The sequence below is a fragment of the Anopheles arabiensis genome, chromosome 2 (genome assembly GCF_016920715.1).
Source record: "Anopheles arabiensis isolate DONGOLA chromosome 2, AaraD3, whole genome shotgun sequence".
NCBI classification, from domain to species: Eukaryota; Metazoa; Arthropoda; class Insecta; order Diptera; family Culicidae; genus Anopheles; species Anopheles arabiensis.
This window is the reverse complement of record NC_053517.1, coordinates 14,922,072-14,946,051: the sequence shown is the minus strand read 5'-3', so window position 1 is coordinate 14,946,051 and position 23,980 is coordinate 14,922,072. Positions and strand designations below refer to the sequence as shown.

At 48.9% G+C, this 23,980-nt stretch overlaps 5 protein-coding genes across 7 annotated transcripts in view; 3 read left to right on the top strand and 2 right to left on the bottom strand.

Moving 5' to 3' along the window:
- Positions 1-3,483, bottom strand: part of LOC120895598 (neuroligin-3) — a 42,017-nt gene extending 38,534 nt beyond the window's left edge. Inside the window, exon 1 of the mRNA XM_040299102.1 lies at positions 2,728-3,483. The gene's annotated coding sequence lies outside the window, so the exon portion shown is untranslated. The remainder of the gene's footprint in view (positions 1-2,727) is intronic.
- A 2,350-nt stretch (positions 3,484-5,833) lies between these two features.
- Positions 5,834-14,981, top strand: LOC120894603 (schwannomin-interacting protein 1-like). The gene is made up of 6 exons (XM_040297289.1): positions 5,834-6,366; positions 11,452-13,055; positions 13,126-13,195; positions 13,276-13,415; positions 13,496-13,770; positions 13,851-14,981. The coding sequence occupies exons 2-6, from the start codon at positions 11,517-11,519 to the stop codon at positions 14,023-14,025; spliced, it is 2,199 nt and encodes a 732-aa protein (XP_040153223.1). The 5' UTR covers positions 5,834-6,366; positions 11,452-11,516; the 3' UTR covers positions 14,026-14,981.
- Positions 14,982-15,038: 57 nt separating this feature from the next.
- LOC120894604 (U3 small nucleolar RNA-associated protein 15 homolog) lies at positions 15,039-16,854 on the bottom strand. Its single transcript, XM_040297290.1, has 2 exons — positions 16,678-16,854; positions 15,039-16,593 (listed from the first exon to the last, which is right to left on the bottom strand). The coding sequence occupies exons 1-2, from the start codon at positions 16,765-16,767 to the stop codon at positions 15,121-15,123; spliced, it is 1,563 nt and encodes a 520-aa protein (XP_040153224.1). The 5' UTR covers positions 16,768-16,854; the 3' UTR covers positions 15,039-15,120.
- A 273-nt stretch (positions 16,855-17,127) lies between these two features.
- Positions 17,128-17,726, top strand: LOC120893600 (protein kish). The gene is made up of 3 exons (XM_040295580.1): positions 17,128-17,263; positions 17,328-17,437; positions 17,524-17,726. Exons 1-3 carry the CDS (start codon positions 17,261-17,263, stop codon positions 17,627-17,629), a joined length of 219 nt encoding a protein of 72 aa, XP_040151514.1. The 5' UTR covers positions 17,128-17,260; the 3' UTR covers positions 17,630-17,726.
- A 265-nt stretch (positions 17,727-17,991) lies between these two features.
- On the top strand, positions 17,992-23,980 carry LOC120893597 (OTU domain-containing protein 5-A). 3 transcript variants are annotated; one of them, XM_040295577.1, is made up of 8 exons: positions 17,992-18,709; positions 18,944-19,029; positions 20,422-20,944; positions 21,030-21,186; positions 21,259-21,970; positions 22,046-22,176; positions 22,244-22,480; positions 22,579-23,980. In XM_040295577.1, the coding sequence occupies exons 1-8, from the start codon at positions 18,560-18,562 to the stop codon at positions 22,725-22,727; spliced, it is 2,145 nt and encodes a 714-aa protein (XP_040151511.1). In that variant the 5' UTR covers positions 17,992-18,559; the 3' UTR covers positions 22,728-23,980. The 3 variants fall into 3 exon arrangements, with proteins under 3 accessions (XP_040151511.1, XP_040151510.1, XP_040151512.1); XM_040295576.1 differs by having other exon boundaries at positions 17,994-18,709; positions 22,244-22,483; XM_040295578.1 differs by having other exon boundaries at positions 17,995-18,709; positions 22,070-22,176; positions 22,244-22,483.

Sequence of the window (23,980 nt, the reverse complement as noted above, 5' to 3'; positions counted from 1 at the left end):
TTCTCCCAGGGGAATATAGGGATATGGGATTCGCCGCTCAAGAAAAACCCCCAGCGCAAGGCAAACGGGGCAAACCCCTACTGCCATAAAACGGTGCTGCAGGTGCGAATGAGCAAAAGGTAAACAATTAATGGGCGCTTCCAAGAAAAGCGGTTGCTCCTGGGAGGATGCTTTTTTGTGTGATGAACGGTTGGGCAGGGTCGCTGCTGCCGGTGTGCTAGTGCAGCATTCCTGGACATCGATCGGGGGTTCATTTCCTAGAGCGAAACCACTTGAACAGCGCCCTACAGCAGTCGCATCAAAACGTCTTAGCACACACACACACACTCCACTTGCACAGGAATGAGCGCAATTCCGGGATGCGGTTTTCCAGCAGCTGGGATGGCTGGTTTTTACTTAAAGCCGGTAGCTTCGGCCCCTTCGAGCCGGATACACTCATCGATTTCCTATTTCGAGGAAGGAAGCAGAAAAATCCCGGCACGGAAGTGAACGATTTAATCCATTTTCTCACACTCCTCTGCCTACCTCTCTGCCCAATCTGCCTGTGGGGCAGATTTTCAATCGAATTAGCAAACAAACCGTGCACACACACACACACACACACACACACACACACACACACACACACACACACACACACACACACACACACACACACACACACACACATTGCCGTCCGCTTCCTACGACGGCGGAAATGAGCATTTCGTGGCGCAGCCTTAAGTCCGGCTACCAAGAAGGCAACGCAGGAATCCTGGCAAAGCGCTAAACCTAAACAACAAAAACAAACTGCTAGAATAACAACGACAACAACAACAGCAACACAAAAAAAAACAACAACAGTTAAACCGGATTAACGAAAGTAACGGTCTCGGTTTCCCTCGGCGACCAAGCCCGCAGGGCAAGCAATTTCGCGGTGGCCGCATAAGCCTTAGCTGCTGCTCTTTTTTTGTCCTCTATTTGAGCCCTGCCCAGATCTTGGGGGGACGCTCGGGCTTTGCTGGGCGTTAAGTTACCACTTCCAGCCGCTGACGGAGCCGCTGACGGAGTCGCTGACGTCGGTCGCAAGCAGATCGGTTTGTTTACATAGGGGTAAAGGGTACCGCCGTCATTCTTCCTTTTGCTGCAGGAGCGTCTTCCACGGTGCTCTGCTTCTGCTTATCGGAGGCTATCCAATTTCCAGCGAAACCCATGCAAGACCACGACTTCCAGCGGCGAATGTGTTAATTTTCGGTTTGAAGGGGTCGGCTTCGGCTCATCTCACCACACTTTGTTGTGACAAACCTTCTGCTCCTTTCATTCGTAACTGTGTGTGTGTGTGTGTGTGTGGCTGTGTATTTGTGTATGGGTATAGCGATTAACACTTCATTTCCGTCCTGCCGTGCACGAGACGGACGGAATCGGGGAAAGTGATCCTAATGAAAATAATTCGCAATTTCATCTTTGTTGTGCCTGCCGCCAAGGACAACCCCACGCTCTTTCATCCTTGCCACTTCCGCAACCGTCCACGAGGGGGTGTCCGACGAGGAGGCTCAACAAACAGCGGTTCAACAGCGTCGTCCTGGGATGGCCTGGCTCGGGACTGGCCCTTCTGGCCGACGTACTTTCGTTTCGCTCACACATTCGCTCACGGCCGCTTACTCGTACCCTCATCGCGTGTGCCCTGGCTGACTCACTCACTTGCTGGCGTTCGTCACTCACCGATTGCAGCCTACCTCCGCCGCCCCACCCCCCTCCTTGCCCATGCTCCCGCACAGGACTGGAAAATGATGGTATGGACCTACACACACATATACACACATACACAATCAAACACATATGCTACATCATGCTCTCGTCCTAACGATGGATGCTGAGGGCGCTTCTTGCTCGCTTCGGGAGGGGCGGCAGGCGCACCAAGCGAGTCCTCAAGGATTACTTCTTGAGTTGCACGGTGAAGAAGGGAAGAAGGCGGGGAGGGAAGGGGGGAACGGGGTGTAAGAGGGTGAAAGCATGGGGAACAATGAGCACGGGGCTGCCGGGAACGTGCAGATCGATACGTTATTTACAACACATAACGGGGTTTCCCATTCCCATTCGAGCATCCTTGGCAGCTTCCACGGTTGTGCGCCCTGCATTCCTGCACGTACCCGTAGCACAGCACCACAAATGCCCTCTGTCTCTGCCTCCTTCCCTACCCCCGGTTCGTCCCCGAGGGCGAAAGCCGTAACCGTCCTCTTGGACCGCTTGGATAGCTGTGCAAGCTTTTCTTCCCACCGAGCTAGGCGCCAAGCCATTACAATGCTCCAGATTTTCCAGAATGGCTAGAAATGGAGGAAGGTTGGTAGCGGTTTCTCATACTTTTGTGTGTGTGTGTGTGTGTGTGTGTGTGTAGCTGATGCGTTCAAATACTTAAAACTCATCGAATCAGAACCGATTCCGGAAAATCCCGCCGGATGAAGCAAGGGCTCAACATTGCTGTTGGCCCGAGCCACTGCTGAAACAGGCCACGTGACGAAGCAGTCGCGTCAGCGGGCTGTAACGACGTCCCACAAGTCGATTGATAAAACGTCACTCCCCCCCGTTCGGCTATCATCAAACGTTGGAGTTCGAGGAAAGCGATCCTTCGACGCGATAATGAGCAGTAATGAAGGGCAAAAGGGGAACACGCCGAACGGAACACGACATTTTCAGTTACCGCAGACCATTAGACCATATTAGTGCTACCGAGCTGAGGTTTTTGCGTACCGGAAATGAGCCTTGCTGCTCCTTGCTGCTGCTTGCGTGCTGAGCGAACCTCGCGGGTCTCCTCTTTCGGTGTGGTTCAAGGGTATCCTTTTGGCTATTCCACGCGCCCGTTGTCTACTGCCGCCGTGTGCACTTGAAGCACGCTTTTCTTTTCTTTTTTTCACAAACACTCGCACACACACAGACACTTAGAGAGCCACACAAACACAGCACCACTTTTCGCCTTTTGCTTTGCAAACACGTCACGCGGATAAATCTTCCCACTTCCACTGGGCGCACGATACGGGCACTGGGCGCACGAACGATGGATGATTTTCTGCGTTGGCACGGCCTGCTACGCGCTTCCAGCAAGTTTAGGAAGAATCTGCAACCACCGCTCGTGCAATCTCGTGCACCTTACACACGCGCTCACACGCTCGGGGCCAGTCGTCACCAGTCACGCACGGGAACCACGCACGGCAGGGCAGAAAATACGGATACAAAAGCCCAGGGAAACGATGTGCGAGCTAGTGCGCACAGAGTGAGAGAGAGTGAGCACAGGCAGAGGCTGTGGAAATTGGAAAGCTGTCAACAAAATGACGACGACGGACGACGACAGGCACGGACCACCAGCACGGCTCACTTCGCACGGGCGAGCACCGCTTACGCCAGCCAGCTAGCGGGCAGGCAACGACAACGACGACGACGATGGCGAGGACGACGTGACACCCGTGTGTCCTTGCGAGATGAAAGCAGCAGCGGAGCCAACCAAGCCGAAACTGGTGCCGGATGCTGCGCTCGCCCGAGTCCGGAGCGCGCTTGACATTCGATCGTCCGATAGCGTTGCCGTGAGTGCCCGCGTGCGTGTGCGTGCACAGGAGAGCGAACAGTGAGCACCGTGCATCCTTCGCGCAGCAGAGCGAGCTTGGGAGAGGTCGTGCGTGGCGGGGGACGGCCGGACGATGAAAGGGAAGTGCTGATGGAGAGCACAAATATGATGGTAATGAACACGATAAGCTCTCGAGTGCCTCTCGCAGGAAAAGCGTCATGTCAAAAGGTGACCACGGAGCTTTCCCGCTGAGCTTTCACTCACACTGCCCAACCGATTTGTTTAGCCGTGACGTCCGCTTTGCTCTCTCTCTCTCTCTCTCTCTCTCTCTCTCTCTCTCTCTCTCTCTCTGTGCTCTCAGATCGCATGCGTTGCTAACGAGACTACTACTAGAAGAGGGGGAGATGAAGTTGATTGAACGAGGGGAGGTCGGGGAGCTCGTTTTTGTACGTGAGCCTCATCGCCGTGGGGGTTGATGGATTGGGATATTTTTCGGTGGCTACTGCGCGAGTTGCCGCGCCTGCAGCTGACAGATGTCACGGAAACGTGTTTGGAGGTTTTAAAAAGTTACGTTACATTTTTGGCGCACTGGGATCAGTGGAAAAATGGGGGAGAAAACCAAGCCTGGTATAATCCGTTCGGCCAGCGGTGGTAGCAAGTGTATCTGACAAGTGAACTGTGCTGTTGACCCTTGGCTACGCCGATCGAAGGATTGTAAAACATGCAGCGATTTATCCACAACCCTGAAAAGTGAAAGGTACGCGAAGTTGAAGTTTAAGTAGCATGCAAGCAACGGTTTAATGCATGGGGTATGGATTTGTATCTTGAGCTGGGACGTGATCAACATGACTCTTTGTTTCACCCGAATTATATTATTTTACAATAAAACAACCTTTTTTAGCAACGTTGTTTGTTATCATTTGTTGTCTCTTTCTGCATCTCTGGCGCTCTCTGTCGATTGTTACAGGAAGTTAGCGGTAGGATCGAATCGACCGTTAATATTTATCAACAGCATCAATGATCAAATCAATCAATGATAGTTGAAAATAGATTGTTAACTCATACATTTTATCGCCTAACAGTGGGGGTGGGGGGATAATGTGTTGTTACATGTTCAGACAATCAATAACATCATTGATCTTACGATAAAATTTTAACAACTGCACTAGAACCGGCGAACGGCTTAAACGTGCGCATGAATTTGACAGTTGATGAACACTTTTTTGTGCAGCTGTCTAGTGTACATAGTCTTTTCCCGAGTTACTCCCGAGACACTCGAGGTACGCAAAAGTATAAATTTTGACAACTCATATGTCACATCGGTAAAATTTTATGAAACATTTGTAAGTTGTAAACAAACTGCACTTTTGCTAAAATTTTTAAATCGTTTAAAAGGCAGAAATAACTGGATTTTTTACTAGATTTAATTGTTAACAAAAATTTCTAATGGTAAAAATAATATCAAAAAATATTCTACTAATGTTTAATCAATTGGTTTAAAGTGATTTTTTAATAAAATCAGTGATTTCTATAATTTTTATAAGAATTCGACATTGCTTCGACCATTATCCATGCAAACCCGTATATCGGTAACCGTCCGGTTTCGACCTGCCGGGGTAATCGACGCTCTACTGTACTACTAATGTATTCAGATTGCGTATCTTCAGGCGTTTAGTTACTCCATCGTAGGATGAAGTCAACGTTTTGGCTGTTAAGTGTATGGATTATTCGAAGAATCTTTCTCAACATGTTTTGAAAAGCTTTATTGTGATGTAAAAATATTGATTACCGTATGTACAGCGAACTCCAATGCATTATTATATCAAAATCAACCAAATCCGAACAACAACATGCATGCTCACTATTTCAAAAATTAGTATTAAAACAAATAAATACAGGAAATAGTATAAATTCAGGGTGAACATGTTTGTTACTTTTAATGCACTTTCTTACATTTTTTTTTTCAATTCCCAAACAAACAAGCACAGAGAGCAGTGAAAGGTTTAGTTATACTGCACACAATACCGTTTAAGGATGATAAAAATTAGACCCGAATCGCTTTGTTTCATTGTCCCTAAAGGGTTCATCCAAAGTGTCGCACACTCATGGCCCAAATGATCCACCACGTTCGGAAAAGTAAAATCGGCATATTATTCCTTGGCTTTTTCTCAAAACCTAAACGTCAAAGCCCTCTGGTTCCAACGACATTTTTCCATCTACTTTTGGGACATTAGCAAAGCTTTCGCACCGTGCGCGGCACATGCGCACCGGTAGACACCACCAAGTGCACCAAGAGCGTGCTACGTACGAATAGCGCGTCAGTTTTCGGCAGCAACAGCAAACGGATAGCGTTTTCCGGGGGGTCTACCGTGCGGCAACATTCGTGCCAGAAGCTCAATACATCATGTGAATGGGCCGATTGATTTTCACCCACCATCGGAGACGATTCGAAGACGATTACGGTGCACACGACCATTGTAGGGTGGGGAGGAAAAAATACAGGAGTCCATTGAAAAGTGTTTTAAAACGTTCGGAATCTCGTGCGCGCTCCGAGCCTGACCAGCAAACGAAGGAAGCAAAAACAACAACAACAAAACACGAGGGAAAAAATCAGTTCATAAAGTTAATTAGTTGTCAGTGCTATGGCCGTAACGCCCCATTGAGAATCCAATGAAGTGACGTTAGCAATCTAGTTGAAGAGTGAAATCTAATCGCACAGTGACCGCTTCGTACAAACATTGAGTGGAAAAAAAGGAACTCCAATCGTGCTGTTCTAGCCAGCATAAAACGCTTGTGCTCGGTACAGAAGATTACAGAAGCTTCCTGCCAAGGTACGTACGAACGAGGCGCCCTTTCGTGCACCTAGCTGTTTCTTGGAACTTCCCTTCCCTACTGCAAGTGCGGTAAGCCCAAGGCAGATCACAATTACGCCAAACCAATTACGTCCGTCGCTTACGCTGGCAGTGTGTCGGTCACTCGGAACGGCGGAACCGTATTACGAAATGACACGAAATCAACCACGTTTCGCGTAAGAAGTTGCAGGAAGTGGCTTTCATACAAGTACAAGTGGTGCGTTCGGGCACCACCTACTCCAACGTGGCGCGCATGAACTCACTACTGTGCCAGCGGGAATTATTTTTATCACAACCATCATCATCATCATCATCATCATCATCATCGCAGCCATTATTATCGCCATCATGTTGACCCAAATGGGGCACATTGGACGAACCACGCTTCCGGAATTCGGCGTTCGGTGCGGGAGCAACAGAAAAGGGAGAAAAAAAACCCAAAAAACCACCTTGCTACCATGCTACCGTTTCATTCAAGGTCGCTGTCATTCACGTGTCTTGATTTGATAGGCATTTGGTGCGTTCATGCAGGGAGGAAGCATAAAGCTCACACTCCCCATTCAAGCTCAACCATTTGAAACACATCGACACGTGATGAGCGGTATATTTTCCGAACACTTTTTTTTTATATCGGCAATCGAACGGCACCTAGATGTCGATTAGTGTGTGTGTGTATGTGTGTCCTCGGAGGGGGTTTGAGCAGAAACAAAAGAGAGGAAATTCCGGGCGCCGGTGCTTGAAATGGTCACCAGAAATAGTTACGAGTGGATGAGAGGGGAGCGGAGGGGAGCGGGAGTAGGCAAAAAAGGAACAAAGCACTCGATTTACGTCACACTTAGCGAGGTCGATTGCGGTCGATTACTCCTACTTGCAGGCCAACGAATGCCGGTCATGACCGGTTCCAATTATAGCAACAGCCATTTGCATCAACCATTGCTCGTTGAGAGGGAGGGGGGAGGGAGGGTTGCGTATTTCACTGCCTCCACTGGCAAAGGGTGGGGAAACTTATTTTTGCATTACAATATTTGATTTGATTGTTTGCGCATTATTATGTCGCCCCTAAATAGCGACAATCCGCAGTACGCGTCGAAACACTTTTTATTGCACTACCAAGCAACAACGATTGTTCGCTCTGCGTGTTGCCTACATCTAGGCGTGAAATAGACATTTTGTTAATTTTGTTTGTCATTGCCATTTAGCTGTGAAATGAAAAATAAAGTTTGCCACGCTGCAAATGTATTTGGTGGCGGCCTTTCGCCCATTCAAGGTCAGCATTAGCTAATGTGAACCACTGCTGAGACACGCTCGTGTTCTAATGGTTCACTCTCATCTCATACAGCAACTGCGCGCGTGCTGTGCTCGGTGGGTGTCTCTTGCTTTCGGGTGAAATGGCATCCGAAATGGTTCGCTCACGCTCGCTCGCAAACCAACCCAACGACAGCAAATCATTCAGCAAACGCACCATGCATTCGTGGGTTGCGCGTGATTCCCTCCCATGCGACCCAGTGCGTGTGTGTGTGTGTCGCCAAACTGCCAAGCGAGTGCGCTCCCTGTTCCACAAACTGCGTCGAGATGGAACGGAACGTTCTCCACGGAAGCCAATCCCACACCACTCCCTTGACTGCCTTGCCAGAAGCCGAAGGTCGAGGACACGGAGAGCTTTCGCACTAACACCGACGTGGCTGGCGGGCTGGCGAATTGTTACGAATTCATTCTTGCGTAGGCTGAGAAAGTTGGGACAAATTGGTGCGTCGTTTGGTGCGGGAAAAACACAGCCCAAAGCTCATCCCACCCCAACCAAGAAACGCTGATTCGAATTCTGCGCCCGGTATGATGAGTTGCCGTGCCCCCGATTAAACGCCTTCACCTTTTTCTTAAAGGTTACGGCTTGCGGCAAGCAACCTCCACCTGGATTAGGAACGGGCAAATAGACGTGTCCGGCTTTCTTTTCTTTCTCTCTCTCTCTCCCTCTCTCTTACCCTCTGTTATCGTTTGCTGGCGTAACGAAATTCATTTCTATTTCCAAATCCTGTTGAATAATTCATTGACCTTAAGATGGGCACCAGGTAATGGGATTATTTTCGGTGCGCCTGTGTTCTTCTTCCGCCCGATTCTGTGCGCCCAATCTTATCATGCGCTATGTTTTTTTGTATGCTTCCCCTCATTTTTGGCACCTGCCCAACCAGGTCGAACTCGGGACAAACAAGCAAAAAACAAAAAACGCTACCAATTTTCCGCTCCGTTTTAATCACTTTAATTTCTCTGCCGGCGACATTTCAAGGATTGTCGGAAATTTATTTCATACTTTGTGTGTGTGCTGTGTTACGAGCCCAACAACGCAACAGTGACGGGGGGGGGGGGGGTTTGTGTGAAAGTGTGCGCCAACTTTAAGCAAAACAATAAAAAAAGGGAAATATAAAGGTTTCTGCTTCTGATCATAACGTTACCAAGCTACACGATTTGCATAGCATCATTTACATCACCCTGATTAATATGTGTGTTTGAGCATGGGAGAGACCAGTGCGCAGTTCGTGCCAATTTGACATGCACAAAAGCAGGTGTAAGTGAAGTCGATCTAATTAAAAGCTGGCTGGCAAGTTTAGCGGAAAAGATTTACGACCCGATGCCAAGACGCCGATGCTCGCATAAATCGAGCCGGGGGCCCCCCTTTTCAGTGCCTGTCCTGCCTTAAGCCCTGCCGGCTGCAACCGTGCGAGATGGAAAATGTCGGAAAGTATTACAATTACAGCAGCAAGAAAATGTGAAATTTTCCTAACAAGTACACACACACATACACACACTTTCACAATGAAAATGAAGCAGACAACAAGCAGAAGCAGAAGGGGGAAAAGGGGACCAAAACGCATAATGAACGCGATGAACGTTCGCACAACATATAAATTCTGTGTGCGTCTGCATGGCAAAAGCGAAGGAGGGGGGGATGGTCGCCTTTGTTCGTTCGCTTTTGTTATTGGAGATTTAGTGCGCGTGTCGTGTCGTTTTTCCAACCGGCCAACTCTTGGGAATTTTCCATTATTTTGTACCGAGCTGCCAGGTCCATTACCTAGCCCGAGCCCGTCGCTCAGGAGCATGTGTCCCCGCGATGCGTTCAAGAGCATTATTATTAGCGTGAGGGATTGTGTGTGTTTTTTTTTACTTTTTGTTTTTCTGAGTGGCTCGATGGGAGTGGGCGGGCGAGAAGATTAATTTATGTACAGTGCCGGTCGGTGAAGTGGTTTTCTTTGAAATGGAATTACATTTTTGCCCACCGTTTCTGCGGTAAGCGATGCTTTTACGGTGCACGCTGTGGGCGAGTGTGCTATTTTTAATGGAATGCAATAATGAGAGAGGCCAATCCACACCACCACCAGACGAAATTTCAAGGATCAGCAATGAAATTCAGGTCAATTTTGAGTTGAGTTAATTTTGCGGTTTATGATGATCAGGTCCAACGTTGGATTTATCCTGATGATAACAGGGTCTGTGTGGGTGTGTTTTGAATCTGATTGATAACTTAGCATATGCTATTAAAAGCCATTTAAATGTTGCAACACCAAAATATGTGAATTGCCATTAAATTGAAAAGATTTTTATTTAAATGTAATATCTAAAAGCTTTATTTAATCTCGATGTGTTCAATCAGATTCAATATTTTAGCTATGCTTTGTTTTTTGTTCTTTGAAAACATTGTTTCTTTGAATTATTATATTATTTTTATCATATTAATGTATTCTCAATTTGGACATCTCACACAACCGTTGTTGGAGGTGGCCGTCTGTAGCTAACCAGTGTTGACTTGATCGATGAATTTCTTCTTCTTCTTTGGCATAATAACCGTTGTCGATCACCAAGGCCTGCCTCTGTATCACTTATTAGAGGCTTTCAGTGACTTATTGATTACCAGGATAGTCAAAGTTATACGTATTTGGAGGCACACGGGTCCGGTCCATTCGGGGCTTGAAGCCATGACGGGCATGTTGTTAAGTAGTACGAGTTGACGACTGAACCCACGAGACCGGCCCAATTGTTGTTCGATGAGAGGTAGAGAGAATTAAACACTCTGCTACCACAACACCTCAGGATGGCTCTGGATGGGACTCGATACCTTACGGCCTCGTATAAGCCAGTGCAGATACACATTAGACCACCGAGTCGGGGTTGCCTGCTTGCTTTCAAAAGCTATTATGTTCTTTCGAGTAGTCCCCTCTAATTGATCGACATACAAAGCGGGAACCTTTAAGCTTGTATTAAAGTAAATTGAATAATTAATATTCGAATAAGCTGTACACTTTTGCAACAACCATAGTATTCCAAAAACTAACGAAGATCGATTGAATCGATTGAACAAACGAAGAATCTTTTCCAGTTAGCTGGTCCTGAGCAAGTAACTTCGATAAGAATGGAACATCTGCTGGTGCCACGCATTCCAATCGGCATACCATTGTACTTCTTTGGTAAATTAACATCTCTCTTTGCGTTCAGATCCCTTGCTTCTATACGCTACTGAATGTAGCCTCTTTTCATAGCCCTGTAAGAGAAAGCGTGGATGGGTTTGTAACTGAATTAACCACCAATTTCCTTTCACTCTACAATGAGCTCTTTTGTATTTCGAAATGTAAAAGGTTGGTGAAGATTCAATAGGGAAGCCGAATTTATGCCGCCCAAAATGAAACGCTGATAATGCATTACTCGACACCCATTTCCGTATTATTGCTGACCCAAATTCCAATCCCAAATGCAGCCCACTATCGGGGTGAGGGAAGACCTGGTCTCTATTTTTCACTCACCCTCCAAAAGCCATTCGTTTCGCGAGCAGCAATTTCCGTCGCGCTGTTTTGTGTGTTTTTTTCGGCGCTTTTCATTTTCTCATTCACCGCACTACCGGGGGGGCGGATGGTAAAATGAAATTTGAAGCAAATGGCAACGATATCCACGAGGTGTTCAGGCAAGGCCTCGTGGTTCATGGTTTTTTGATTAGCGAGCAGCTACGGTCTACTCGCGCAGCAGTAGTGGCAAAAGTGTTTTTCATTACGTTGTTTGTGTCACTTTTTGGTTTCTTTGCAGCTCACCACCCTGTTCTTCCTATCAGCAAAAGCAGGTTAATAAGATTACACACCCGCAGCTGGGCGATGTGCACCAGAATTCGCAAGGGCATCATCAACCCGAACTATCCGGGCTTTCAGTCGCTGGCTTACACGCTGAACGATGACAACTTTGACTACAGCTCGGAAAACCCCTCCGACGATGAGGAGGACTCGTACGTGTCGGAATCGGACGACAACGAGATGAAGCAGCACGAAAGGAAGCCAGCAGCGGAGCCGGAAAGGCACGCAGACGAGCCGGGAGACGAAAATGGCAACTCGTACGACCAGCGTGGCAGCGGGATGGGGGCGGATGGGCACGCGATGCATTTAAATTCCACCATGGACGTACCGAATGCTCCAGCCTCCACCTTGTACCAGCACGCGATGCCGCTCACAACGGCACTCGAGGCGGAGGAATGCTTCGCTGAGTCGGAATCGCCCTACCGTCGCACCCGGATGCGCCTCATACCGACCGGGCGCCACTCTCCCGCCTTGACAACGGCAATGACGTTCGGCACGGAGGACAAGCTGGAGGCAGCGGAGCTAATCTATGCCTGCACACCGCCGGACATTGTGCTGCAGCACAGCTACGAGCATCGTACGAGCGTATTTGGGCCGTGCAAAGAGTTGGCCAAGATGTCGCTGGAACATGCCACCAGTCAGAAGCCGGATTTGATACCGCAGCAACAGCAACCAGGAGACAATGAGCCGGGTTCGGAGAAAGAAAGTTGTAAGGCGCAGCTTACGGAAGCGCTAGTAAAAGATGTGATCGAAATTGAAGGAAACGATGAGAACGAGAACGAGGCGGAGCTTGGGCAGGACGACGACGACGAGCGGGACGATGAAGGTAACCGATCGCCACCGTCCCCTGCGATCGAGTTGCATCAGGCAGAGGATGCGTTCTCGATTACAAACTGCACCATCGGCAGCAGCTTCCAGCAGCACCAAACGTCCCTACTGTCTCCCGGCGAGCTGCTGGACGAAACGATCCAGTGCTACGACGGCTCGATCACAGACGACGACGCCCTGTCGGACGATTCGGAACAGGAGTCGGAAGAGGGTGAATTCGAGTACAAACCGTACGGCGAGCGGGACGATGGCTCGCCGAGAAGCGGCTACGCGACGTCCCCGAGCGATGTGCCCGCTTCCGGCGACAGTGGCGACAGTGCGGGATCAAGCCCGGGCGAGGTGCGGTACCATCTGGTGGACGACTGTTCGAACCAAACAGTACAGATCACTCGATCGCGCCAATCGAACGAACAGTCGCCCACCAACCATCATCACTATCACCTGCTGCAGCAATACGCTACATCCTGCGGCACGGACTACCAGGGCAACCCGTCGGTAGAGCAGGAAATTAACTGTAACAGCTACTACGACAGCTCAGCCGGGTATCACGCTCAAAACGATCCCTCCGAGTACGGGCGCCAGTATGTGGCAGCAAACCGGAACGACGCGATCGCAATGGAATTCTCCGAGCCACGTCCTACTACGCTGAACCTAATTCGAAGAGAAACCAATTGTTTAGCGGACGAAATAAAGGCGGCTACAGATACTCAGCTTCCCTCGTTTGCGGACACAAAGGTTAGCTAAGATCATGGGGGGTCCTTTTGAACGGTTACTTAATGTTTTCATTCCCTTCGTTCTACTGCAGCCTCTCGAAAAGCCCCAATCAATGAGTACGGAGACGGTGGTTCCTGCCCACCGACAGTCCTATCCTAAAGGTAAGAAACTACAATGAAACCTCGAAAAAAAGGATCACAAGTAACACAGCTTGCATTCCGATTTATCCTTTTTTTTGTAGTTGCGAAAATAAACCCGTTCTGCGAGGCCCTGTTTGAGGAGAATGACGCGTGCGACTTCTTCACCAAACAGGCCAAGCTGCAGATCGAAGCACGGATGGCACTCTGCCAGGCGAAGGATATGGCTCACATGCAGATGGAGGTACGTGATGGAACGGCAAACACCAGTCCACTCTGTCCAGCTATGTAAAAGGCAAATGTTTAATGCTTTTGGTTTTCCAGATCGAAAAACGCAGCCTGCCACTGTCCCCCGTCACGAGGGTGATCCACACGGCCGTCGAAAAGGCGGGCCTGAGTTTGGCGGCGGACAAGCGACGCCTGTCCCGTTACTACCTAACCCGACTCAACGTGCATCAGCTGCAGACGATCCTGACCGAGCTGCAGGGCCACGCAGAGGTGCTGAACGAGGAGCTGGTCGAGTTGCTGATGGTGCGGGACGATCTGCACATCAGCCAGGACGCCACGCTGATCGACATCGAGGATCTATCGCGATATCTGTAAGTTGGGTTGGGTGGAGTGATTGCCATCTCCGTGCGTTAATGTGCATTGTCCCTTTCCATTGTTTGTTGTGTACCAGTTGTGCCAAGGAACAGACGATCATTCACGCTGAACGGCAGCGCAAAAGCCGCTACTGGAACAACAACCGAGCGGCGGCGCACCTGCAATCGCATCCGAAGCAGCAGCCGTCCTTACCGCAACCACCGATACGATCGACGTGTGGTACGGCGATCCCAGCATATCGTTACCATTAAAACAAAACAAAAAACAGCGCGTGCCGATTTAGGTTAGGCAAGCTTCTCAACCAAACAGAGAGAAGGAACCACATGCAAATGATCTAGATACAAACAAAATGAAGAAAAAAACACAGATAAAGCAAATAATGATAACTAAACCAGAACATACAAAGACAAAAACATGAACAAATGGACCCAAAAACGAAATGGTAACAATACAGTATGTAAACCCAGAACAATCCTCGATCACAAACATCACAAAAAAGGCCACCGTCGCACGTGGTTTGCAAAACAAATATGCACAAAAGTATGTAACATTCCCGCCAACGCACCGATTGCTCCCAGCCAGCCAGCCATACACAGTCACCCATACACCACACCCTTGCATTGAGCCGCATAGTGCAATAGTGCAACGTGAGCTGCTGGAAACAAAAGCCGAGAATCTCACCTTGTGATAGAATATGCCTGCGCTAGAAACCATGTACTGTACTTGTAAACGGTGGAAGGTATACTGCATCCTCTGCAAAACAATCATACTAGTTCTCACTGATCACTAATCTATCCCTAAAAGGCATCATCATTGATCACCCTCATCATCATCATCACGATCGTCAGCATCGTCATCCAAACGAAAGTCTCTCCCAATCTCAAAGTCTCTAACTAACAATCAACGCTCTGGTGATACACAAAGATAATACTGCAAATTGTTGTCTCTATTTTTCGATATCTAAAATCCTCTACGCTCTTTGCCCGTACTCAAAGTAAGCCAAAACAAAAGGAAAATCTATCCACTTTAATCTAACCCCTTCCGCCACTTTCCCCCAACTGGTACACGTGCATGCTCTCCTAACGTTGCTACTTCCTGCGTTAAAGCGAATATTTGTTGCAAAGAAGAATAATAATAATTAAAAAAAAACACATGTATAAGTGGAAGTGAACGTTTAACAAAATAAATGACAACATTTTCACGTTGATTAACCTGTTTTCTTTCCGGTGCTTTCGGCCTTTGAACCAGAGAGAATAATTACCCATTACGCTTCCCTTCACTGTATGGGTTGATAGTTTCTATTTTGTCTTGCGTTGTTTATCCCTCCCCGTGCGAACACACTCCGGTCAGTCGACCGATATGACCGTTTGATTCTTCGCCTTGTTCGAAGCGTCGTACGGTGCGATCGCATCGTCCACGGTGTCCGGTTCCGCCGTATCCGCCGCCACCGAAATCATGTCCAGCATACCCTGCAGGTTCAGGAACTCCTGCACCAGCTGCTCCTCCGTCTGCAGCTTGTTCGCGAGCGTCACGAACGCTTTGCCCACGATCGTGCCGGCAAACTTTTCGAGCGAATCTTCGTACACGTCCAGCAGAATGTTGCCCGCGTCGATCAGCACGGGCGTGAACCGATAGTCGCCGATGTGACGCGTGAGAAAGTTGATGAAGTGCACCAACGACTCGGGCGAACGATCGTCCAGCGCCCGGTGCAGACCCTTCCGCCGGATTAGCTCCTTGATGAGGGCCACGGTTTTCTCCGGCCACATTCCCCTTACCTTGGCCGCCATGACCGCATCCAGTGCCTTCTTGTACTCGTACTTACGCAATGCCCGATCGTGCCCTTCGTAGCGCACGAACTTGAACTCCTCCACCTGCTGGTCGGCCGGCTCGAAGATGTGCTGGTGGTGGCCCTTGCGCACCCGCTGGGTCGGCTGCTCGTCCCGCGGATCGCCCTCGCGCCGATAGATGGCGATCAAACCGTCCACCATGCCCGTCACGAGCGTGTCGTCGTTCTTCGAGATGCCGAGGCTCAGAATCGCGTTCGAGCTGTCGATCGTGTGCACCACCTGGTAGGTGGCTATGTCGTACACCTTCACGTGCCGGTCCAAGCTGCCGGAAAACAGACGCTTGCCATCGCTGGCCAGCTGCAGGCAGGTGACCGTTTTGTGGTGCTGGGAGAGCTGAGCCAGCTGCCGGCCGCCGGACAGGGCATCGTACACGTTCACCGAGGTACCGCCGGCACTGATGAAGATGCCACCGCTCGGCAGAAACACCAACGATTCTACCGGCTGCCCGTGGTCCACGGTCATGACGCACTCTTCCACACGCGTATCGTACATGCGGATTTTACGGTCATACCCGCCGGACAGGATTATGTTCGGGCTGACCGGGCTGGTGCAACCGGCCCGAATGTAGTCCTCGTGACCGGTGAACGTGTGCAGATGGTTTTCCGTCGCAATATCCCAGTACCCGACGGTACGATCGTCCGAGAAGCTCGCTACATGGTGTCCGTCCGCGGTAAAGAACGTTCGATGCACCGGAGCCTTGTGACCCTCGAAGTATCGCAGGATCGTGCGCGTGGTCACATCGAAAAGGCGCACTTTGCCGAGTTCGTCGCCCGCCACCAGCAGATTGCCATCCTTGCGAAACGATCCGCCGTGGGCTGCCTCTTGGAACTTTGTTATGTTTTTCACCACGAGCTTTGTAATGGGGTTGTAGATCTGCACGCGGACCGAGGCAGTCACCGCGAACAGGTACGGTTCTACCGGGCAGAAATCGATGTAGTCGATGGCACCGAACTCTTTTACCAGTGTGGGCACCTAGCCAACGATAAGAGACCACATTAGTATGCGATTATACAGCGGTGGGTGAAATGCAGCTTTCGACTACTTCTAGCGACTTACCCCTAGCTTTTTCCAATAGATTGTGTCCGGCGACAGTACCGTCGCGGTTTTTGCGTAGATTTTACTATCGGTTTTCTTGAATTGAGACATTTTAACTGCACATGAATTAAACTTTGTTTCACTGTATCGGAACCTACGCCAGCACGTGTGTTCGTTTGACGTTTGTTTGTTTATCTGGTTTGTTTACAAATTGCGCTGAACAGGAACGCTGAACGGTCATGAAACTATCGAGTAATGTTTTTTTTTTTGTTATAATTATGTTTAATTAATAATTTCACTCATGCTGCAATCAGATATAATGCAAATGAAATACACAATCATCTGCCGCAGCGATTTGAAACTCAATAATTACCCGATAATTGTTGCACATAATGATATTCGGCCACGAATATCGAGGTCCGAACCCTCTGTCCAGATTCCAACTGCTAGAATAGCCCTTTTCGTGCAGTTTTGTTCGACCGCTGTCATCTGTTGTCATTGCGTGCCAAACGTAAACACCCGCTACGTCATACGCAAAATTGCAACAAAAGTAGCAGATTGCTTCCATTGCTGCGGCTAGTTTTCGGAACATTAAAACAGTAAAATGGTACGTTGAATACGTGCAAACATACCCTTTTGTAAGTGTGTACTGATGCCAATCTTTTCCACAGAGTGCGATATTCAACTTTCAAAGCCTTCTTTCCGTTCTGCTGCTGCTGATATGCACCTGCACGTATCTTCGGTCGCTGTTTCCCAGCATTGTGGATCGAAATAAAACCGGGTAAGGAATGTATAAAACTCGTAAAACACAACGCCAGAGATTAAAACGCTCAAGCGCTAATCACAAACGCCTATTTTGTATTGTAGTATGCTTGGACTGTTCTGGAAGTTTGCCCGAGTAGGCGAAAGGAAATCACCGTACGTTTCGTTTGCGTGTCTCGTGATGGCAGTTTCGATATTATTTTGGTCTTAACGTGTAATTATTGTACGAATGTGTGAAAAACGAATGGGTGAAATGATGCATTTGAATGAATAAAGTTTATGTATACAAATTATTTCCAACCAATGTATGTAGGCAGGCCTTTTACGATTGTACTGTCTGCAGATGATCGCCAGATTCTATAATACCCGCCCTAATATATGTACATGTTTGAGGTTAGTCGTATTTATTATTTTTAATTTTCTCCTATATAAATAAAGTTATTTTACCAACATAATCTCCTAAGAAAAAATCTATTGAAAAATCTATTTTCTTTCTCGTTTCGACAACTCGAGCCCGTGGCAGTGCTCGAATCGAGTACGCGCCTGTCACTGTCATTTCACATTCCTGGAAAAACATCAAACTCAGCCCATTTCATTCACTCTCGCTGGTGGCACTCGCTCTTCCCCCAGCTGCTAAACAATAATATTGTGTGTGCCACAATTGCTTTTTAATCCAGCCCGGAGAGCTTTTTTCCATCAACTTCCATCGCTGTCGTCGTTTCAGAAATAGCTGGCGAAAAAAGTGCGTCGTTCAGCGCCGTACGTAGCAGCTCGTATCTTTTTTTTTTTTGGTTGCAACCCCGCCTGAGCAATAGGTAGCAACAGTGGAAGAAGCAATAGTGGTAGCAATTTTTTTGTCGTCGTTGTCGTCGTCGTCGTCGTCGTGGTGTCGTGGTCGTAACCAATCTCTCGCGCTGTACCGAGGTCGGTGTGTGCAGCAGGAAGTTTCGGTGTGCGGGAAAGAACTTGCTCTCGGTGCTTGCCCGTAGCAAAGTCTGTCTGTGTACCTTCTTTGTGTGAAACTGTGCGTGCTGTGACTGCCAGCCATTGTGTGAAGCGGGGAAAGGTCGTGCGTGTGCGTGTGTGTATGGTGTAGTTCTAATTCCGCGGCTGTGCATGGTGTGAAAAGCGGAAATTCGCGATGACTATCAAACCCGTGGTCAATCAGAAAAGTGCTAAAGAGGAAACGCAGGAGGGCACGCCTCAGAACGTGCACGGTGTGGGGAATGCGGGCGTCCGTACGTCGCACCGTAATGTGGTGCTTAATCAGCTGTCGTCATCGGAATCGCAGGTAAATATTGGCTCGTCCGGGTGGTTCCTTTTACCCCTCCATTATTGTCAAACCTGCCCCACCTCCGCTATGGGGCAGTGCGAGGGAGGTTAAAAGTGTCCCCCAACCCACACCTGCCCAGCAGTACCCGTACAAGCCTTTTTGGAATGCATGTGTAGGGAAGCAATATGTGTGTCACGCTTATGTTTCTTTCTTGCCTTGTTCCTTCCTCTCTGGTTCTCTGTTTCTCCACAGGCACTGCCAAGGGAAAAACGGGTGCTAACACCGCACAGCTTCGACAGTGACAGCGTAGTACGTCATCGTAGGAGCCCACACAAAAAGTAAGAAAATTATCACCGTACACCGACAGTAGTGCCTTCCCCCACCCTACCGATGCTTTATGTACGTCCACCCCGAACTCCCCCCACCCTCGACTCGACGGAAGAAGGTACAGCTTTATCGGGAAATCGGTCCTCCCACGGGTGGAGTGGGACGAGTATGCTGCTCAACCGTAGTATCGATTTCCAATGCCAATGTTCTTTCCAAATGGCGTCGCCGTGTGGTCGTCATCGTCGTCATGTTGTGTGCGTGCGTGATGGTTGGGAAGGGGTGCATACTTTTGTTTTTTGCACCCCAAAAAAGAATTGCTTTGATTGGACGGAAATTACTCCGTTCGGCGTTTCGGCCATGTTTGTAAGGTTCCGATTGCAAACGAATCTCTTCCCCCTTCATCCCATCTTCCAGCGCACAGTGCTTTGATGTGTGGTTAAAGGGAGGACGCTTCCATGAGACCCACCGTCACGGTGTATTGCCGCACAGGGATGATGCAGTCTGATACATACTAATTCCGATTTCAAGAAGAAGTAAACCTCCACCAAGATGGCACTTGAGATCGGTGCCGAACTCGAAGAACGTGCTACGGGCGAAACTGCAGCGTGCGCCGTGACGTGCTTCTATTTTTCTTCACCCCTCGGTATTCCTTCGCATCCTGTCGTCGCTTTATTTGGACTGGCGTGAAAACAGATCTGGCTTTTCGCCTACCCCCCACCACCCATATGCATTGTCTTGCGAGATTCGGCGGATCCGTGAGGAGGAGGAGGAGGAGTGACTATTTTTAGGTGTTGACCTCCGCTCTCTTCTGTGTCGCTTCTTCCCTTCTGGCCCCGTATGGTGTGTGTGTGTGTCGCCTGCCGTGGCCTCAGAGCGTGTGCCCGTACTATGATTTATGTTAGTTTGTTTATTTTTTGTTCCTGCTATTACCACTGAAACAAAAAAGTCTCCTCAGTCCCAATGCTATGCTTGGGGGATGGGGCGGTTTTTTCTGGAATGCTGGTTTTATGTTCTTCTTTGGTTATTGAACGGTTTAAAATATTTAAAAAGTATTACCGTAGATTCGAGATTCGAGATCATGATCGTTTTCTTTGCAGCAAATGTCATGCAAACGTCAAAGCGAAACAGTGAAAGAAGCAGAATAGAAAGTAAACAAAACTCTACTCCCGTTTCCTCTTCATTTGCCAAATTGTGTCAAATTGTGGGGATGCTTACATTTTTTTTCCTGTAACTTGATAATGGAATTCGAAAACTAAATTTTAGACTAAAGTTTGTTACTAATTAAATTAAATTAAATTTTTAAACCATTTTATTGCTTAACTTTAACAGTACTGGTACTGAAAAGTTGGTTGAAAATTAGCTAAATATACCAAAATACTAAATCCATCACTTTCTACTTCTAGTCTTGGACGTCTAAAGCGTGACCATTACCACAAGCGTGAAAGCCGCGAACGGGAAAAGGCAACCGGTTCACCCAGCTATCATCATCATGTGGTGCTGCAACCGTCTGCCAGCGGCAAAAAGCAGTCCACCGCCTGCTCCAGCACACTGGCCAGTGCGGCGGGCGGTGGTCGATCGCCCAAAAGCACCCACCAATCAGGCGGGGCCGGTGGATCGCTGCTAAACAGCCACCAGGCTGTGGTGGGCAGTCCGGGAGCGTCCGGTGTCGACCTGAACGCGGTGCTGGAGGAGGTCCGCTCGGGGTACAACAGTGGCGATGAGTATATCGACTCGAAGGACGCACAGCTGACGGCGGACGAGTGGAAGAAGCGCGACGAAGCGTTCGCGAAGGTCCTGTCCGAGCGGGGCTTCATCCTGCACGAGATGGAGGAGGACGGTGCGTGCCTGTTTCGGGCGATATCGCTGCAGATCTACGGCGATCAGGAGATGCACGAAGCGATCCGCCAGCAAACGATGGACTACATTGTAAGTTGGAGTGGGATCAACTGTGGGAAACTGTGCAGTGATCGGTGTGGTAATGTACATCCTGTCGTGCTTTTCTGTTTTGCAGTATCAAAATCGCGAATATTTCGCACAATTCGTTACCGAAGATATCGCCGATTACGTCGAGCGAAAGCGCGCCAATCACGTGCACGGCAATCACATAGAAATTCAAGCAATGTCGGAAATGTACAATCGTTCCGTGGAACTGTATTGCTATCAAACAGGTACGCAGAGGAGGTCTATTGTACTCCCCCTCCCCGCATGGATTAACTTCACCTTTCCTTTCACCGTTACAGAACCTACCAACATTTTCAACTCGGATCAAATCAACAATGGCAACGAACCGTTCCGGCTGTCCTACCAGCGCAGCTCGCACTACAACGCCATCGTCAACCCGTACAAAGCGTCCGTCGGCGTAGGGCTCGGCCTGGCCGGCTACCGGCCGGACGAGCTCGACATCAAGCAGGTGGCGGACGCGGTGCGCATGAGCGAGGAGCTCGAGATCGAGAAGACGATGCTGGAGGACAAGCTGAAAACGACCGACTGGGAGGCAACGAACGAAGAGATCGAGGAGCAGATTGCCCGCGAATCGTACGCCCAGTACTGCCGGGAGGCGCGGCTCGGGGCCGGCGGTGGCTCCAGCCAGAACAAAAGCACCAGCAGCACGATCACCTCGACCGAAATGATGGCCGCCTGTGCCAGCGGGTCCCAGTCGGCTTCCTCGTATCTGCTCGAGCTTCGCAAATCGCCGCCGTCGGCAAGCCATGGCAACCAGCAGCAGCCGCCCATTTCGTCCGGCATGGGCAGCGATCGGGGTGCCTGCTCGTCCAGCTCCAAGAATAGCTCGTTCGAGCTGGACTGCTGCTCGTCCTCGCCGTCATCCTCCCAGCACCATTACTACTACGGAAGCGGCGCAAGCTCGAACGGCAATGGCACGGGAAGCAACAATAATAGCACCAGCTGCAGCAGCGAATGTAACCGGCGGAAAAAGCGTAACATTAACTCACCGTAAGTGCTCGCCCCCGGTCCATCTGCTCCGTGCGTGTGCGTGTGTGTGGCATTATTATCAACTAACGCATTCAGTTTTCAACTCAATTTGCCCAACAGGATCGAGAAAACGAACAGCGCAGAAACGAAAAAGTGCAAAGCGAACGGAAACCGCACATCCAGCACATCCTCGAACAGTCCACGCCGTTCCGAAAGCCCTGCTGAAGGTAAGGGATGCAACAAGGGTTGTGTTTGTGCTGCAAACAGATCAAATTAATGTTTCCTTCATTGCAGAAAAATCCCTCACACCATCTCCACCGAGCACGTCGAGCACAATGCCACCTCCGGCCAGAGACGGCACGGAGGAGGAAAGCAGTAGCAGTGGTAGTGGTGGTGCTGGTGGTGCTGGTGGCGTTAGTGCAAGTGCCCTCTTTCCATCGTCCCTGCCACAATCGACGGGAGCAACGCGCGACGAAACGCCAATGTCCGAGTTTTATCAGTCCCTGCTCGAGTCTTCCTACACAGACGATGGTAGTGAGTACATTCCATTTGAGCCCTACAAGCGCCAAACAACACATCGTCCCCATTCCCAGTGCCCCAGAGCTAACGTACAGTCGACATTCTTTCAGGCTTCGGACAGCTGTCGGAACGGGAAATGATCCAGAAAGCGCTCGAGGAGTCGGCGATGGATTTTGTGAAGCGCGGCGACAATTCCAAAGCTTTCCAGGAGGATAAGTACGGCACAACGGACGAAGAGTATGATTCCCCATCGCCGTAAGCGTGTGCGGGGAAAATAGAGTGTGACCAGCTGTTTTGCGGGGAGAAAGCGTCCTGGGGCGTGTCGTCTGTTCCCCGCTTCCGGTCATTGAATGTACATTTTAAAACAGGTGGTTTTAGGTTAAAGCCGGGAAAAAAGAATGGCGTGTGTTGTCGGCGTGTCAAACAGGCGCACACAACATACACACAGCTATATTATGCACATACACTACACAGCAGGGATACAGAGAAGATACACAAAACACACGCAGCCAAACACAATGCACTCGTCTGCGATTTACTCTTATTTTTGGCTTATAGGTTGATAAGAGAGAATGCGTCGTTTTTTTCTCTCTCTTTACGATATTTAACGTTTGGCTATAGCTTATGATGGTAAATTGTGTTCTTTGCTTATTTGTTTCTTTTCTCCCTTTTTTTGCTACTAACAATCGCAAGTGATCGTCACACACACACAAAAACACACATGCAAACACACTTGGGGCATAACGTACTGGGGACGGATCGCCCGTGTGTAATGATAGAGCTGCAACCGGAAGTGGAATGTTGTTGGATATGCAATCAGAAAAAAAATGAAAAGAAGAAAAACGGGCACGAGGAAACCCGCACCACGCAAAACCACCCACGTATGCAATTTAGTGCGTAATTTATGTGTAACTAACTAATTTAAGGGTACCGCTGTACATTTCCCGCTGAAAACACAAGGCGCACGCATTTTACGCTTCGCGTCTCCTAACGGTATCGTTGCAACGTTGTACAAAGTAGAGGATAGTGTGACTGTGTGAGTGCACATGGCAGGGACGAGTTTGTTTTTTTAATTTTTGTTCATTGTTGTTCTCCGATGATGTGAACTTTTCGTTAGCGTTCGTGTCCGCTCCCTACAAGACATTACTAAGCGGGCAAAATGCGTATAGATCGGTTGCGGCGTTTGCAGCATTCAAACTAGATTCTGTTTCTATGTATGAGCGTGTGTGTGTGTGTTTGTGTTTTAAATCGTCAAGAGTGTTCCTCTTATAAGATTAGCACAGTTTTACACTTGCAACAACACTACAACAAAAGCTTACACCACGGGGGAACACACTCGAAGGTTTTTGAGGGCGCATGGTTCGTGTACCTATAAGTATAACATTTTCAAAATTCTCTTCTAACGCTCTAAACCAAGACAAAACGAGGGAGGAGGAACAAATAAAAGTGAACATAATAAAAGTATCATAATTAATAAAATGCAAAGTGATGAATTAGGATTGAAATACAAAA